Source organism: Neolamprologus brichardi, chromosome 7 (assembly GCF_056152115.1).
Source record: "Neolamprologus brichardi isolate AB-2024 chromosome 7, ASM5615211v1, whole genome shotgun sequence".
Lineage (NCBI taxonomy): Eukaryota > Metazoa > Chordata > Actinopteri > Cichliformes > Cichlidae > Neolamprologus > Neolamprologus brichardi.
Genome location: NC_142110.1, coordinates 18,369,893 through 18,388,826, shown reverse-complemented (window position 1 = coordinate 18,388,826; position 18,934 = coordinate 18,369,893). Strand labels below are relative to the sequence as shown.

General features: G+C 43.6%; 1 protein-coding gene across 1 annotated transcript; it reads right to left on the bottom strand.

Annotated features, from left to right (window-relative positions):
• Positions 1-536: 536 nt before the first annotated feature.
• Positions 537-18,694, bottom strand: nuak1b (NUAK family, SNF1-like kinase, 1b). Its single transcript, XM_006782516.3, has 7 exons — positions 17,378-18,694; positions 12,358-12,478; positions 8,543-8,694; positions 7,168-7,233; positions 6,925-7,044; positions 5,592-5,724; positions 537-5,006 (listed from the first exon to the last, which is right to left on the bottom strand). Exons 1-7 carry the CDS (start codon positions 17,660-17,662, stop codon positions 3,913-3,915), a joined length of 1,971 nt encoding a protein of 656 aa, XP_006782579.2. The 5' UTR covers positions 17,663-18,694; the 3' UTR covers positions 537-3,912.
• Positions 18,695-18,934: the final 240 nt, after the last annotated feature.

Sequence of the window (18,934 nt, the reverse complement as noted above, 5' to 3'; positions counted from 1 at the left end):
CTTTCAAACTGTGTCCAAAAAAAAGTATACTTTAGCCATTCTGACCCCAATGATTTGACCCCACAAATTCAGACTGATTAACTTGAAGCTAATGATGAAAACAGGACACCGCCGCTGACATCTTAAATCCACTGGTGAAAGTTTTTGGGTCACACATTCTTAATAAGGAAACAGAAATGAGGCCATCTCACTAGTTTAATTAACATGTGTCCTACTGAAAGAAGAAAAAAAGACTCTGGATATCCAGTTCAACCACTGGATAAACCAGAAATAATTTGCCAAAAAAAAGGTATATTTAAAGACATTCATGTTTTAAAGAGAGCTTTTGGAACTCTATAGATGGCGACTATATAGATTACTGTTTAACTTTAAATGCAAAGCCATCTTTTCTATACCTAGATGTATTTAAGGTTCTCCTTGCATGAATCCTGTATAATCTTGATGTTAAATGACTGAAGCCACTTGACTTGACTAAATAACCTACAAAGCTCTAGAATAAAAAGACTATGCATAGCAAAAAGCACACAAAACACATATTACCTTCAAGATCCATTTATTTGAGTTGATACAGTACTACAGGGGCATCGTGTTGACCCGAGCTGACAGATTAAGACATTCTACAGGATTTCAGGAACTTTTATTGATTTGTCACTCCTCAGATACTTCACCACCTCCTTCACAATGAGTTGACACCACTCTATTTTAAAGAAGCAACAATATTTCTGTGTGCAGTGCGTCATGAACACAAAACACTAAAGTCCTAAGCAGGCCAAAGCATGAACATGAAGTACTTTGACATCAACTTTAAATGGCTTGATCAATAAATACAAGTATAAAAAAAACACATTGATAATAATTTTCATTATCAAATTTTAAAAAAGAAGAAAAAAAATCATGAAAGATACCAAAGGCACGCAACTTACAATACCTTGGCAGTCCAGGATCACCCACAGATAAAAACAAATAAAACCAATAAAAGAAATTTTGGCAATATCCCGCAATAGTAAAAAGCTGTAACCAAAATAATGCTTAAATAACATAAAAATACTAATTTATTATTATTGTCATAACAATATCCAGTCAAGTTTTCCTATGATTAGAATTTCTGCTAACTAACAGATATGCACCAGTTATTTCCAGTTTGGCAGAGTTAATGTTTTATCATCAGATTCTTTCCATTGATTTATTTCCTTTTTTTCCCCCCTCCTGGTGTTGTTCCAGCATATTTTAGCCTCCCCTGCTTTGGTAGATGTGAAAATAAAAATTTCTTGCAGTCAGCTATTAGTAAAAATGTGCTCTTTTTTCCAGCTAACACTTTCACCTGTGGGTATTCCAAAAACAGGGGGAAATGTGTGCGAGTTCACCAATTTCACACCAGATTTGGCTGTTTTTGTTTGCTTTTTGTTGTGTTTTTTTTCCTTTGGAGAGAAATTGTGACACTTCAAGGAAGGAAGTATTTTTTTCTGCCATAACATAAAGCAATAAAACATTTCTTATATTTTGGAAAATCAAAAACAGAAGCATAATAAAACAAAATACTAACATAGTATAATTTTCTCACTGTAAATCCAGTTGACAATATAATGCAATACAAAAGGCAATAAAATGCAATATAATACGCAGTGGGTCTTTTCATTTGAGTCAGAACCCAGGACCTTTTCTTCGCACATGCGACCGCTGAAAACATTCAACACTTGATCTTTTTCCCTTGGGGTCCTCCACGACATGCTTTTCCACTCACATCATTTAACGTATCGGATGATGTCAGTCATCGTTCTCCAATTTTTGACATCTCTTTTGCTGCTGTTGAAAAGTGTATCACAATTTCTAAGGCCATACAGAAGACTGGGATCACACAATGACCCTCAAAACAAGCTATATCAACAGCCTCCAGCATCTCTGTTAGGGAATAACAGAAGAAAAATAAAGCAGGTCAAGCCAATGTGGGGATGATTTCATACACCGTGGGGGGGTTGGGGAGATTCCTAAGAAAAATGCAAGGACTCTGACAAGCCCCTGACTCACCCATTCCCCTGAATCATTGTCAGTTTCATTACTTCTTTGGTATAAAACAAAAACTTTTCCTCTGCTCCTTCTATTCACTTTCTTTACTTTCACTAGTCTACGTTACAAAGCCTTCAAAAACTAAAACAATTCTAACACCTCGACCTTTTCTGCGTTTTACAGGAAAGACTGCTCTAATCTCACCACTGCTCCATGCATCACTCTTTCTCACACCTTTCTTCTCCCTCTAGCTATAAGTCTCTACGCACCGCCTCTCTCTCTCACCGCTCAAATGAAAACAATAGCTGGCTAATTGTGCTTGGTTGACATAATGAACTAGTATACACAGCTGGAGGGGCTGAGCACTGACCGCAGATCCCACCTGTGCTGACTCGGGTACAGTACAGATCTCTAGCACCAGCACGTCTCCTGCCTCCCTCTGAGGAATTTGCTGCGTCATCAGCGAGCTAAAAAAAACCCACCTTACTTAGCTCTTTTGAAGAGCTTGGGGTAAAATATTAACCAGCCCAGCAATGGAAAGCACCTAATCTTCTTTAGTAAAAAAAACCCCCAAAATATAAATAAATAAAAGAAAGAAAAAGCACCTCTTACTTTTTTCAGGTAGGCCCAAAAAATGTGAAAGAACCAGGGTTATAGCCAGACACATTCCAGGACTGTGAGATGTTGTCTGTGCTATCTCCCTTCACTAGATGTCCCACTAGGTGAGCCCCTCCAGACCTCTTGTCCTGCCAACAAAAGTATGTTCAACCAGGCCTTAACTGCAGACAAACCAAACTACAAACTTTAACACTGACAAAGACCACGGAGGAAGGTTTTTTGTTTTCTTGGCCTGTAGATGCTGGTATATCTGTGTGTAATTTCACCTGTGTAGAAGGAATGGGCTTTGATGGGGGGGAGGGGGGGAGGAGTAAGTAGTTAGTCAGCTGTGCTATGAAGGCCCTGGGTCTCTCTACATTCACAAACAACATGATACAAAAAAGCACAACTGGTGACAGGTTGGCCTGGCTTTTCCCTCCACATTAAGGAAATGACATACATAATTTGTATTATGAATCAAAAAAAGGCACTTCCTACATATTTCCTAGTATCATAAACATATATAGGACATATGCTTTTATGAAGGTATACTTGCCTGCGTGTTGTACATACACAGACACAGTTATATATTGGGGTATATAGATGTTTCTCGTCACCGAGTAACATAATTATATATGTCAGTTCCACAAACACAGTTGGAGACAAGGAGCTTTGGACTCTTCCAGTAATAGCCAGCGCCCACCAGTTTTGCACTTAAAACTAAAGCTACAAAATATTAATAAATAATCAGCAATGCTATTTTTTTTTTTGGAACAAGACCCTGGTTTGTTTCATTTCTCTTTCTTTCTTTTTTTTTAAAGTAAGTAAAGATCACAAAAGCATATGCTCCGTTTTGAGTTCTAAGGTGCTGTTGTAAACTCATACATGGAAATGGGTGATGTCTAAGCAGAGCCAACCAGTTTCTGATTGCTGCATTTGTGATTCTAACTTGCCTTCTTGCTGAATATGTAAACATGTTGAACACAGCAAAGTCTATGGGCGGGCCAAGAGAGCTGACTGGGTGGCATTCTCTCATGCCAGCTCTGTCTCTCTCCTGCACAGAAAACCTTAACTAAATGTTTTCTAGCCAGAGAAGTGTGCCTGCGTGTGTGTGAGTGCGTGTGTGCGAGTGTAGCGACGCATCTTTTCCATCGAGATTTCAACCCCATTTGAAAAAGCCACAAGCTACGAAAGGCCGATCCCAGTAACGCACTGGTCGTTAGTGTCACGCATACACATCTGTACACATACGCACACACAAACACACACTCGTGTTAAAATCCCTCTTCTTCTCTGTCTTCCACCCATCTATTAGTTGAGGTTGCTGCTGATGTCCAGGGCTTGCTGGTACACCTGAGTCATGTCCTCCAGGTCCCCCAACAAGGAGAAGCTGCCATTGTCCCCTGGGGAGCCTTTCGTTTTGGGGCCGCGGCTGAATTTGTGTCCCTGGATTGGCGGGGCTGCCTGGAAGCCTTTAAAGTTGGCGAGCTGCAGCAGGTTTTCAGCCGAGACACAAGCCCTGATGTTTGGGCGGAGGTGGGGTGTGGAAGGATGCCACTCGGCCCCGCTGAGGGAGCTGGGTGACAGGGACAGGACGGAGCTGTCCTCTCCCACTATGCTGGAGGGACGACTCTGACTGCGGGACAAACCAGAGTCGGTCGATGGAGGAGGCTCACCGAGGACTCCGGCCACCGTCGCTGATGAGGGAGGCCCGCTGTAGGTGGAGTACTTGCCATTTCGCTTCAAGATACCCTTTCTCCCCATGGCTCTCTTGGGTGGGGAGGTGGCTAGCAGAGACATGCTGGCGCCCCCTAAAAGCTCGGAGGACTCACTGCGCTCTGGGGAAGAGTAGTACCCTGATTCCCGTTGTTGGTTGTTCTTCAAGATGCCTTTTTTGGGCAGAGACGGCACGATCTTGGCTGGGGAGACTCCTCCCAGCGTCGGCTCCTCTTCCTCTCGGTCTGGGCTGGAAGCCTCCTCTCCACCTTCAGCTTGCTGAGGCAGCGCTACCTGACCCAGCTCCACCTCTTCAGGACTTACAGATTGGTGCCCTTCGGTAACCCTGGTCTTCAGGATGCCTTTGGGTCTCTTTAGACCTGGCTTGTCCTCGCCTCCACTGTGCATCTGTCCTGCCTCAACATTCTCCTTCTTGGACTTCTTGGGCCTCTGGCGCAGCAGCTGGGGCATGGCCGCAGCTTTGGCTCCAGAACCACGTGGCTCAGTGCGGTTCTGCCAGTCAATGAAACGGGCCAGCATGGGCGAGCCTCCGTGGTCGCGTTGGGTCTCGCAGTCACACACGCTGTTCTTCCAGCCCCAGTTCACCCACCAGTGATTGGCAATGTCCTCCACTGTAGCTCGACGCTCAGGATTCACCATCAGCATCCAGCGGATCAGTCCACGGGCATCTGGGAGTAAACAGGGATCTGTTGAGTGCTTCACGCTGCACATTATTTGACATACAAATACTAAAATCATATGCTGTTGCTTTTTCATTTCAAAGACTGTTACACCTATACCAAAAACATGAATCACTGAGTATTTTTCAAGAGTATATTTTCCACAAAAAGTTGCTCTTTTTAGCACAAAAAGTTATATTTTGTTTCCATTGTAGTTTATTCAAAAATCATGTTACCAGCAAATGAATAAGAAGTATAATGTCTTGTTGCTCAGCTAAGATGTGCTTCTTTATGCTGTCTGGATAAAAGCGTGTAATGTGTAATGCAATTTGCATCTACTACATGTGAACATCCAGAGCTCTCTGATCCATGCTTCCCTGAACAGCGTATGAACAAACATCTTAAAGGCTTTCATATTCTTCTGGAATTTATGAGAAAAAGAGTCCTCATGGTTTCTATCTGCAGCACAGCTGAATTAGATTTGCCAATTACAGTTTATGCTATTGTTTTACACAGCGCACTGAAATCAGGTGTGTTTCCTAACATGACCCAAACCAAAAGGAATGCATGCTGAGCCAAAAGTTCCAGCAGTACCTGAGGACTGAGTGGGCTCTTTGTACTCGCCGTTGCTAATCTGGCGAATGAGGTTCTTGTGGTCTCCCCCATCAAACGGCATGGTTCCATAGACCAGGGTATACAGCAGCACCCCGAGGGCCCAGCTGTCCACCTGGAGGAAACAGTGATTAGTGATTCATGGCATTAAAAAAATGGATGCTGTGAAATGAGCTGAGTAGACTGGGCTTTGAGTTACTCTACACACCAATAAGCAATATGATATGATGTTGTTTCTCCAGCAGGCCTCTCAAAGACATAATGACAACGGCAGGTATTTTGGTGGGCCATGACTTGTTTGTGCACAGACACATTACACTCTCTCACAACGTAATGTGGCTTTCAAAAATGTTACATAACACTTGGTGTTTTGAGGAGGTGCAGAGTGGTGGGAGCGGAAGAGGGTAATGAGACCAGCAGAGATAGCAACTGTGATATGCTGAGCTCCTGACAGTCGCTAAAGACATGCAGTTGACGTGTGTGTGTGTGTGTGTGTGTGTTTGTGTGACTGAGAGAGAGAAACAAAGAGCATGGCACAGAACAAGTGTACGGACTGTAGTTGGGGGGCGGATACAGTGGGCTGAGATTTGAATGAGGGCAGCTAAAGTTTTGAGACGCAATCAATGACCAGCATCGCGAATGTTTCACTCTTTGTGTCGTCGTCGGTCCATTCCTGAGTATGCGACAGGCCACTCACTATTGTCATGCTCTATTTTTGTTGTCTTTGCTCGCTGTAATTTGTGGCCTCATCCCAGCTGTGGTTCTATAATTTCGTTTTTAGCACTCTCGAGTAAATTACAGTGAATTGCACTAAATTGAACGGTTTGACTACGAAATCTAAAAATTCAACATCCCCCCCTCCTCCTTGTTGCTTTGTTTTATCCATCTGATGTAATTGTAGTGACAACGCCCTTCGGAGTGACTCTGCACTTTCAGAATGAGTGGCTTTGGGGAGACATTTTCACTGTTTCTTTCACCAAAAGTATTTGTTTAGACAGCGCTTGCGCTTTTAGGCTGGGGAGCTCATTCCAATCCAGTTAATCTGAAGACAGAGTGAGAAAAACGATCCCCTGGTTCCTCACTTCAAAGACCCCTGAATATTGTAGGAAAGGGAGGACAGGGGAGGGATGCTGACCCAAAAGAGAGAGACCTCCCTTGGACTATGGACTAATCCCATCAAAGGGCCTGAGAAGAAAGTCTAACCACCAGTTTGTATATTGACTACATGATGATTGTAATCACTAGCGGTTTATCCCAAAATGAATTTTCAGGGAGGGCAATAAATTATTAAATTTCTATTTCCGCTGAGACTCACCTCCGGGCCACGGTATGGTCTCCCATTGACGATCTCCGGTGAAGCATATAGGGGGCTACCGCAGAAGGTTTGCAGTAGCTTGTCTTTATGGTAGAGGTTGGACAGCCCAAAATCAGCAATCTGTGAACACAAGGCCAAGTTAGAATTTCAGGTCATATTATTTATTTTCCCTCACGCAAAGATCATTTGAGACAAGGCTTTGGCTGCCAACACATCCCAGACCATCACAAGAGGCAAGGTTACCTTAATATTACAGTTTTCATCCAGTAGCACATTTTCCAGTTTCAGATCCCTGTGCACTACTCCATTCTGCAGTGAGAAAAAAGAAAAAGATTGATGCATGCATCAGCTCATTTTTCATTAAAGAGGGTTCCAAGCAATAAACAGTCCATTGCATTTGTATGTATGTGTGATTTACTCTGACAAAGATAGCTTGAGGAAATAAAGACAGCCAGTTGGCTTAGTACTCTTTAATTGGTCCTGTCCCCTCGAAGATCTTCAAGCTGACATCTGCTGGGACTTTCTTTTAAATCAGCTCAAATGTGTGACATAAACATGAGCCTGTAATTATCTCCCAGTATGAATTATGTTCTCAGAGCATCATGGGATAAAACAGCGACTATGCTGTTAATGCACGGGTTGGGGAAAAAAAATCCAGGAATTAACATGTGGTACGCAGACAGAAAGAACCCAGCTCAGATGCAGAGGAGTGACTTCATCCGTCACCCCCCGCCTGTTTGCGCAGCTCAGCGTTGCATCTCCTGTCGGTGACTGTCTAACACTGTGCTCATTTTCACATGACTCTGATTGGTGAACACAAGGAAGAAGTGGTTGGTTGCTTGTTGTGCCAGTGACTCACACCACCCCACCCAGCAAGGGGTTGCGCTTGGTGGTAATGACTCATCATTCATGGCTGTCTGGGACCAATCTGTGAACCAATCGTCTATCATCTGATAACTTAGCCTCTGGGGGCAAAGGCTGGCGTTTTGGGGAAGATATACAGGTAATGGACAATTGACATTCAGGCCAGGACGTCCTGTTTAGCGCTGCGGCCATAACTTAGAGTCTGATAATGAAAGCAAATTATTTTTTTTTAAAAAAGAAAAGGGGCGTATTTATAGAGATTAGTCTGGGAGTCCCCTAGCTGAAGACTATGACATCATCCCTATCTACAGCTGGGAAAAGTGTGACAAGTGGTGAGCCAATGGGATCTTTTGGTTTTAAGCAGAGTAAGTGAGGTGTGGATGTGGGTGTGAACCAAACTTAATCTCTGGAGAATGACTCTGGGGGTAGCTCAGGACATCAGTCCTTGTGTGTGCAGCAAGATTTGACCACAGATTTAAAGACAAGGCCTGTTTGTTGCCCTGCTCTGTAATGGGAGGGTAAGCCTGAATTAAACTGGCCTGCATTCTATCTTCACTCAGAAACAGATGACTCTCTACAACCAGTGCGCCAAGAACAGCACACCGTGCAGGGCTGGCAGATTAACTAGCTATGCGTCTGAATGTGTGAGGGGAATGGTGAAGGATAAATTAAGGACTGAAAACAAAGTCTTTATGTGTGTAAGAGACACAGAGCACAGCCTGCACAAGCTGAAGGCACAGATGAGTTTTCTCACCTTGTGACAGTGGTGCACGGCGGAGACTATCTGTCTGAAGAAGCGCCGCGTCTCCCGCTCGCTCAGGCGCCGACGCTCGCTAATGTAGTCATACAGCTCGCCCTTGCTGGCATACTCCATCACAATCACGATCTTGTCCTTGTTCTCAAACACTGAGAAATGATAAGAAAATAGCAACACATTATTACCGACTTTCCAAACACATAGAGGTATGGGAGGACAGCTTCTTAAGTCTGCCCAGGTTCATTTTGCCTTCTTAATAAAAATATTAATGAGCATTATTAAGTAAAAAAGCAGGAAAAAAACGTTTACTCCGGCCTTTGTTTTTTTGGAGGGAATTGGGAATCCAAATTCCAAAGCAGCACATTACATCTCTACATTTCTCCCAGGGTTACATCACCCAGACCCCACCTCATGTGCCTGGCTCCTTCACAACACTACAGCAGGGAGGGGCTGTTAACTCAATCAGGCGTTGCTCAGAGAGCAGAGCAAGTGGAGAGCAGTGAAAACAGACCACAAAAAAAAGAGAAAAGGGCACGAACCAGATTGAGGAGAAAGAGTTACCTTCACAGGCTCAGGTGGAGCTTCTGCTACAGCTTGAGCTTCGTATCATGTTGCCACTTTTCACAACACAGTCCGATATTTCTAACGACCACGCGTGGGCCTCATGAGTACCTATTCTAAGTACTGCTTTGTTCATTAGTGATTTATGACTCAACATGGCAACAAGCATCCTCTTTTATTTTGACAAGAGCAATGTAATGAAACTGCTTCATATTTAACTCATAACTGAAATCAAAGCTATACTCCTATATTCTTCTATTTTCTGTACCTACTCTTACAAAGCAGGCTTTTTCTCTTTTGGACCCTGAACTTTATCACGACCGAAGCAAAATGAATAAACCCGGTGACACGTGTGCTGATTTTTAGAGGAATGCTGTTTCATTTTTATCGCCATTGAAATACAGCTCACCAGACATATCATTGTGTGTCAGTTTTTAGCCATCCGCTATATAATTTCAGTTTGGCAACATGCTTCTTGGCATGAAGAGTATGACAGCGGTTAGGGAGAGAGAGGAGAAGAGAGAGGGGAAAAAAGGCTAGGAAAACACAGTCAGCCATGTTGCTACATATTGTCCGTGTTGATTTTCCCACACAGCAGGGTCACTGAGGTGGGGGCCTCCGCTTTCTGTACTCTTGAGTGAGCACCTTCACAGTCTGTCACACTACTTTCCTCAGCACCCCACCCCTCCTCTCCTGGGGTCCTTTTAAAGATATAATCCTCTACAAAAACACACAGTTGCTGAGTGATGGTAATGCTCCCTGATTGTGACTGTCTGGCAGCTCGGGAAATAACAGACGGGATGTAAGCCAAGCACTCGGGAGGGCAAAAGCAGACTCAGCTCTCTGATTGGTGGACAGAGGGGTGACCTGGGGTGACATTCACGGCGAACCTTGATGGGGTTAGGCTGGGGGAGCCAATTCTCAGCTTGCACTCCCATTTACCTTTGAGCACTTGCGGTGAGGTAATTACCTGGCTTACATAACTCGGGTTTGTTACAGCCCACTGGGCGCGCCAGCCACCACTAAAGCCTCGCTGTCACTCACTGGGCTTTGTTCACAGGTCAAGCCCTCACATCTGACTAATTAGCGCCTATTGTCCTAGTGTCTGCACTGATGATAGACTGTTGTTGAAAACTTGCACAAGGGCCAAAGAGTCACACAGAGGAGTGGAGGGATAATTCTAAAGTAGGCCATAAACAAGCAAATTTTAATTAATCTGTAGGGTATTTTTCCCTTTGTTTATCATGTTTACTTAAGATATAAGCTGATTTTTGCCTAGATTTAGCTGACAAATTTAACACCATTGCAAATATAGTCAGCGACTTAGCTTAGCTTAGCACAAAATCTGGAAGCAGCACTGAGAAAGTGAACTCCTGCCAAGGTAACAAAATTGGCAAGATCTTAGCTTTAGCTTTGTATTTCTGTGGGGACACAAGAAGCGTGATCATTTTTTATTTTATTGTAAGAAGGTAAATTTCTAAAGATTCCCCTCACGCTGAAGGGTTTGGGGTTTTTTTTCCCCCTGGCTGAATCAGTTCATGCCGCTTGAGCATTTTGTAGGGTTGACTATTTCTCTTAAAAGGAGGGCACTGCATAGCTTTGCCTGAGGAGCAAAGAGCAAAAGAAAAAAAAAAAAACTACTTTAAATGTCCCCACGCAGCATGCTGATGGATGCAGAATGTGAGGGAGTGGTAAAAATCAATCTTCACGCACACATCTGGTTCAGCTTTGCTTCACACAAGGCAGTTAGCAGGGGCTGTTGAAGAGGGTGTTGCCGGATACACAAATCTTTAGGCCTCCTATACATCTCTAAAGCAAGGCTGGGCGGAGGCCAGGCCACAACAGTAAACGCTGGGTTTGAGGAGAAACACCAAAGAGCGAGAGCAATGAGTCTGGTTAGGTTTGTTGGTAGAATTGACTGCTTTTAAAGGAAGGCAGCACACATAGAAACACCATGCAGGCTCGCCTGAGTTTATAAAGCTGGCTGTTCTTTAATCATTCTCTTGCAAAACACATAAAATTCAGCTGTAATTCAGCCCTCTGACCGACTACTGGCACGTTCCCATGACAAATAGTTAAGTTTGTTACATATACACATTGCTGATAATGACCTAAGGACTTTGAAACTGAACAAAGGACAGTGGCTAAGCCAGTTAGGGAAGTACCACACAACCTGCAGCCGCTATGGCAGGGCAGCTAACCTGAAAATGGCATTGAAACTGTTGCTATGTTGACACAATAGTCACGAGTCACAAATCACATGACAAAAAAACAAACAAACAAAAAAACACACTGCAGTGCGTTGTGAATGTAGGAGACAGAAAACAGGCCCATACTACATATTATCAGATGATTAATTGCAAGCACTATGTTGAAAAAATCACTGGGAACTGTTCAACCTTTAGAGTCGCCATCAATTCTAATCTAATGTTTTCTTCTGGTGATGTAAAGGTCATTCATGAGGACTCATCAAAAAAAAGGAGGCCAAAAACAATAAATATGTTGTCAATGTCTGGCTTGAAGTCTTTGATATTTAGTGAACTGCTTCCTGGGGTAGACATATGTTGATATTGCTCCAAGGGAAGGCTTATGGTCTTTCCTCCTGCTGCATAGCACTGGATTGGAGTCAGACGGGGAGCAAGCCCGGGTGACTGAGGCCAATCCAGAGTCTCCTGAGCTACACACACAAAGGTTCATACACTGAGATAAATATACTGGGATTTATACAGACACATATGTGCAGACACACACACATGCACGAGTATAGTCTGGTTCCCAGCTGCTGTTGTCTCTAAGTATCAGCAGATGTCTGGCCCTGAGATCAAGACCAGAGAAGACAAGGGGATGTGACCTCTTAGATGTGGGAGAGGCAATCCCTTAGAATATCACCCCTCTTATAAACACAAACTTTCACAAATGTGAATGCAATACACACACGCACACGCACACACACACACACACACACACACACACACACACAAAGAGAGGAATCCAGATGCAAATTGTCAAAGTCATCCAGACTTTTACTAGACCAGGCAGCCAGACGGGAAGAAGATTAATAACATCCCAGAGCTGTAGTCCAGGACTTATTATGACATCTGCATGTCATAACATGACAGTCCTACAGCTCGGCCACGAGTGCTAAATGAGCTGATGGAGGGAAGAATTCTGGACATGTGTGATTTTGTTTGCATGTTCAAATTAAATAAGTGTCCATGACTTGTCACAGGTAGACATTCAAAGACCCTCACCTTCATATATAGAGATGATGTGGGGGTGGCGGAGGGACGACATGATCTCAATCTCTCGACGAATGTGTACCATGTCCTGCTCATCCTTAATCTTCTCCTTCCGAATGGACTTGATAGCCACCTGGAAAGAGAGGACAAACACTTTTCACTCATGTGACTTCAGCAGCAAAGGAAAAAAAGCAAAAAAACAAACAAGCAAACAAAAAAAACCCCTGCCTAGATATACAGTATCCTGAATGTGTCACATTTAACAGTTTAAAGTAAAAGCAGATTTGTCTTTTTTTCCAAGAAAATTGATTTGAAAAATAGGCTGATTTAATCTGGGAAGAGACGTGACTGCAGAAAGTCACTGAAATGAGATTAAGGTGCAACCAATTTATCTGTCACATGCGATTTGTTATCAGTGAACTTTAAATTGTACAGCTCATCCACGGTACATGGTGCACGTCATGAGATGTCAGTCTGCACACAATGCTTGATTTCATTATCAAAGAAAAACAAACCTCCCCTGTCCACCTACAGAGACTTTTAATAACCTTTGACCTTACGAAGCTTTGCTGAGGTCAAACTATTGCAAACTGAAACACAAGTACCAACATTGTGGCCTGTTTTGATATTCAATCATCATGATTACAGAAGCATCAGAGGACAGATTCACACGGTGCAACATGGCAGTTTCCATAGTAAAGACTTCTCTGGGAGCAGCTGTTGTTAACTAATCGCCTGTGTCCAAAATCACTCCCCTGACTCAGTCATTCCCTCGTCAGTATATAATGGTCACTCAATAGTTCACTCAATACGGCGCGCTATCTTGGAAACAGGGAGCATTTTCGGAGCCAGTCTGGGACTCTGCAGCCATACTAGCACACAGTAGCGCTTTGTGTGAAATGCTAAAGTCTTCATGCTAATAAAACTATGCTGTTATAATTATAAGGTTTAATTTAAGCAGTCATGGTCACTATTCTGCTTTGCTGTGTTAGCAAGCTAACATCTGTGCATTAGCACAACACACAGTGCAGCTTAGGCTGATGGAAATGCCATTAGGTTTGCAGGAATTTAGCAATAAGGTAATGGTTAGGCAAATAGCCTCTAAAGTACTGCCGTTCATCCAAATTGGTGCATGGATGTCTGCACTAACTGCCACTCCAACAACTGTGGAGAAATTTCTTTCGAAATCCCAACCACGTGCAGCAGGCGCGGGGTAGAAAAGCCTATAGAGTCTGCACCATGTATCCCTAAAAAGCAGTGAGAAAGGTGTTAAGTGTTCACCGATGTTAAGAAGAGGAAAGAGAGAGCTGAAGGTTAGCGTGATCCTCCATCAATCAGTCAGTATTAACTTACAAAGCAAATTTCCTCCCTTGTCAAAAGTCCCCGAGAAGACCCTAACCACTACCCCCGCCTTGTATGTTTAGTTATTCTGATTAAACACAGCTAATGGCCCGTATTCGAAAAAGCCTGAAAAGATGGCCTGCTGAGAGTTTTATGGAGGCATCAGGAGAACGAGCAGGGGTTGAGGAAGTGATTCACTCCTTGCCGTGCCAAATGGGCCCGTTAAAAGGAGCTTAACAGTCAACAATGACACTTGATTTGATGATTCTTCAGTGTCATGGCAAAGCCAATTCAGTTAAGAGTCAGCCGCAACAGGATGCATTCAAACCACTAACCTATGTACTTCATAAATGAGAGGTTAGCATCCTTCTCCAAATAAACCAGTGGAGAGCCCACGGTCTAGCACATCATTCTTGTAGCCTAAACAATCTGGATTGAGCCCTGAGTTGTTCTTTGATCAAGCCTGTAAAGAATCTTTTCACTCTGAATTATGTTAGTTTAAACTTTTGTCCTCCTGACTAAACTGCAGTATTCTGTGGAGCCCAGCTTTATTCCATTCAGCGAAAAACCACAGGCAGTAGCGAGTGCCAAGCTAATTACCGTGTACATCAATAAAAATAACCCCAAACCGGAATAGCTGCCTTCCAGAGCATGCCTTGATTACATAGAATTTAAAGAAATGATACCATAATAAACAAGCCAGGGTCCAGGGGGTTCCCATGCTGTGTTCATAATTGGGAAAAGTTGTTTGTGTCTTAACACTGATGTTTTCCTTTACCTCATCAAAATCATCAGGATTTTATCACTGATCCCCAAAACGTGACTGACACTTGAATTTGCAAAGCTGAATGCAGCTTACCTTTTTCAGTTGTTGTGGGATGGATGGATGCATGCATGCAAAAAATACCTGGTTTCTTTAAAATTAGGGAATGAACTAAGAAATTGCCTACAAAAGTTACACACAAAGACAAGTAAAATGTGTAGAGAAGTTAATTCTACACTGCATGATAAATCAGTGAATGAGACAGTTCCCCAATATTGGACTAGAAAGCCAGACATCTTTTGTGTATCTCCTCATGTTGCTTTGCCCTGACCTTGATGCGGATCATTAAACAGGACCGCAGATCAGCTACTTGCCAGCTGGCGGAGCTGGCTGACGCAGCTACGCTTGTTCTTAAGTGGACCCCCCTATTACTGTCACTCACAGTAAATGGGCGCTGCACTGCTGCCCACGTCGGTCCCTGCCAGGTATGGGGCGGCCTCGTCTGCCCCTCCCGTCGTCCAGACTTTGTTCTCAAAAGAGCTCGTTTGAAGTGAAAGTCCATGTTTCGCTTCAGCGGAGCCTGACATCGTTCTGGGCTTTCTCAGGCCATTAAAATAGATGAAGTATTCATCACAAACTCACTCGTCCCTGCATTGTCTAAAGATCATGATCATCTGTCGTATTGACTGTGCGTCTGAGTCAGACTTAGGGGGAGGCAGAGAGAGGGAGAGTGAGTGGGAGAAAGAGGCCCGTCACTTTTCCAGAGAAGTGTATTCTCAAACAGAGCCAGGAATCATAATGCCTCATCAGCTGTACAACATAGAATATAACAGAGGAATGCCAATGTTTTTCCCTCTTGCGTACCTCCCTATTGAGTCCATTGTTGGGGAATGATGTAATCTGGTGCTTTAAGCACATATTAATATGACTCTTTACCCCTTTTAACTGAGGCGGTTTCTCTCTTGTTATGGTGGTGAGCTTCCCTGTATCTCTGTGCTAACTCCCCAGCCCATCTGTGATGGATCCTCCATACAGGATATTAACATTACCTTCTAAATCTAATTTCCTGCTGTGGATGGCCTTTCATGTGTCAGTGTCCATTATAGGCCTGACTGTCACCATAACCTTTTCACTATAGTCCTCTCTAGATGGCATGTAATACTTAATGCAGCTATTTGAAACGTAGCCACAGGTCTCCTTTTACCTTTCACACACATGCACAGAAACACGGGTTGTGCACATCCCACAAAGCCACACCATGTTCGCTGTGATCTGCTGCACTTCACTTAATGTTAGGTGTTTGTGTTTTTTACTGAGTGTGCAAATTGTACAACAAATGGGCTTCCAGGTGAAACCAGCTCTACTTTCACTGACATGCTGAATATGCTTGCATCTAATCTGTCCTTCGTTATTCATATGTGTGTGCATGCACACACACAGAGCTTCATCAGTTTATCTCTCCACTTTGTTCTTCTCACTGTGTCTGTGGAACAAGCCAGGAAAAGGTTCAGGGGAGCTGAGATGATTAAATAACATTCTCACCACACTGGTTTACATGCCAAATGGACACAAGGGACTCCCTCTGGATCAGAGGTCAAGTAAACTCTAGCAGGGTAAGTGCCATATCCATAAGCTGCGAGATGGCGAGTACTCTATGTGCACAGACTTGGGTCCCATATTAATACTTCTCTATTTTAAGTTTTAATGCTAAGCTCAGCTCAGTACTGTAGACAGTAGGAGAACTGGAGCCACTGGGCTATAGTTTTTTGACTTACACATAAGTATATTGGGTTTATTTATATATTTAGTGACTGGTAAGTAGTGCTTTATGGCTTAGTAACAAAAATATAATAAACTTGCCAACTATATGACAAACATTGTCAATTATTTAACAAAAGACTTCCAAGATATCCAAAGCCAACAATCATGCAATGCACTTTGACCTGTCCAGTTAGTACAGTTGCACAGTTGTATGATGTCAGTGAAATTACATTAATTTATATTACACTTGCTACCATGGCAATAATGCCGAAAAACAAACGGAAGAAAGGAGAAGCTGGCAAGTGGGACAGGTCAAACAGGAATGTCGTACCAGGGGGTTTGCTGCCCCCCTTTCCCTATTAAACATGCATTTGCCAGGAGCTATGAAACCACTGGGGGACATTGTTGGCCTGTACTAAGTTTCAGTGGAAATTTCCGCATGCCCTGCCAGAATGGGCACTGGGGTCATATTTTGCCACATGTGGAAATAGTTGGTAGAGATCTGCCGGTCTGCAAGGACATCACAGCAGATGGTGGGTTTACTGCGACAAATATACAGTTCATCACTTTAAAAAAAAAGAAATGCAAAGTGCCAGACTGAGTCATGCAGGGAAAAAAAAACCTGGCACTTTAAAAATAGAAACAAAACGGGAAGGGAAAACTGTAAGGCACTGTGCAGAGTGATGAAACAGTACAAGTAACCTACTACTTTAAAGACTGAGACTATGTCAAATGCTGGTCATTCGCAAAAGAGTGAATTTGGGGTTGATCTGAACTTTGCAATGCATGTCTTAAAAACTTTACAAATTATGAATGAGCGTGGAAGCAGGACACTTCTGGGGAACTTTTGTGAAGCTTGTGGGGGTCACACAAGTCCCCATAAGTCTGTCGGTAGCCGGAATTGCACTCCGGCATCCGGTCGTGAGGCCCTGCATGTGTGCAGCGTAACTCCCTGGCCCCACTGGCCTTTTTGGAGCATGGTGGGGGAATTCCCAGCGGGGGTAGGTCGCGCACACGCCTCTGGGAGCAAAAAACCACTTATTTTGGGACCAGTGCTGTTTGTAGTGGCTGTTAAAGGGCGTTACACAAGTATTGTGAATTACAAGCGTCTGGGTTTACTAAAAGCATCGTGACAGATGTTTGCAGCTGCTTGTGTAAATGGCTCACCTCTCTGCCGGAGTGCCGCTCAATGGCCTTCTTGACTTTGCCATAGGTGCCTCTTCCGAGCGTCTCCAGCAGCTCGTAGCGATGCTTCAGGTTGTGCTTGTGATGGTGTTTCTTCACGCCCGAGTTTCTCCGTCCATCACCACTCGTCGGGGTCTCCTCAGGTGAGCTGCCGGCAGGTGGAGTTGAAGGTGGTGGTGCAGCGGAGGGCTCACCCGCCGAGCTTTGGCCCGTCTGGGCGTCGGGACGGGTGCCCCCCCGGTGCGACGATAAATAAGCGGTTTCCATCTCACTATAGGGAAGGGTTTAAAACAGCCTTCCCACTGTTAAATATATCACTACCTACCTAAAAAATAAATCGATAATATAATACTTATAGGCCTAATAATAGTAATAATAAATAAATAAATTACAAGGAACGACGCCAGTCATGTTATCACACGTGGAAACTGACATTTCCAGATTGTCTCAGTTGATCAATAGGCTTTGATCATAGTGGCCAGAGATCTCTCCTTCTACCTATTCATATTAATAATTGCTATATACTAAAGGATTACTACATGAGTGCGGAAGTCTAAAAGGATCGGACCTTAATAACCTGGTACATACTCTATCATTGGTTAAAAATTCATTCTAGGGCCAATATAGTTAAAAAATATAGTCTATTATTCAGATTTCGACAGCAGGCTGCATGCCGGAAGCTGAGCACACTTTCGATTCAGAGATGCTATACTGGCTATAAATATGTGCAAGCTCTCTATCCCATTAAAATAAAATAAAATAAAAATAAAACAGCCTAAATAAATTGCTACGATCCCCTTACTCCTCAATTTACTCGCATGATCTGGCTGTGGTTAGCTCTGGCTCGTTCACATCATCTGTCGTCCCAAACACTGCCAACATCACGAGAAAGGCGAGAAAGCTGCGACGAAACCGGCGTTTTGGATGAAGATGACCCTCATTTTGTCCACGGCCCAGGTAAAGCTCCTCATTCATCAGGACTCTGTCTATTGTGCGACTGCATGCTCCGAGCCGGGGTCGACGGTGGTGGAAGTGCGCTGGGATCGGACTCTATCTCACGCTGAGACGTTTTGGATATTGCCATGGTCGTTTCACTGCTCCCCCTCTTTTCTTCGTGGCCTTCTTGTTTCTCCTTCCCTTTCTTTCTCTATCTCCAGCGTGAGGGGCTGTGAAGAAGGAATGCGAGAGGATCCGAGACCGGAGGCGGAGTTTAGGCAGATCTCCTCCTTCCCTGTCCTTTCTCTTCCCTTCTGTCTTTGTGCTCCCCTCATCATTCCCTCTCACATCTTTTATGATATGCCGAGTCTCACGGGCGTAGCCAGCGATCATGTGCACAGGAGGTGACACCCCCCTCCCCCCACCCTCAAAGCCCTTTGTGTCTTATTGCCACTGTCACCCCTTCTACCAGACAGATCTGTAGTTCACCTCCACATATTTTATGTAGTACCACTAATAGCACTAATATATATTAGTGGTACTATATATACTATATATACTATATATATATATATATATATATATATATATATATATATATAT

Excerpts from the sequence above, each read along its gene's own strand:
- nuak1b (XM_006782516.3), bottom strand. The coding sequence starts at position 17,662 with ATGGAAACCGCTTATTTATCGTCGCACCGGGGGGGCACCCGTCCCGAC. Across the intron at positions 12,479-17,377 it reads AGCGGCACTCCGGCAGAGAG|GTGGCTATCAAGTCCATTCG; the intron begins GTGAGCCATTTA and ends CTCTCTTTCCAG. Across the intron at positions 5,725-6,924 it reads GACCATACCGTGGCCCGGAG|GTGGACAGCTGGGCCCTCGG; the intron begins GTGAGTCTCAGC and ends TGTTTCCTCCAG.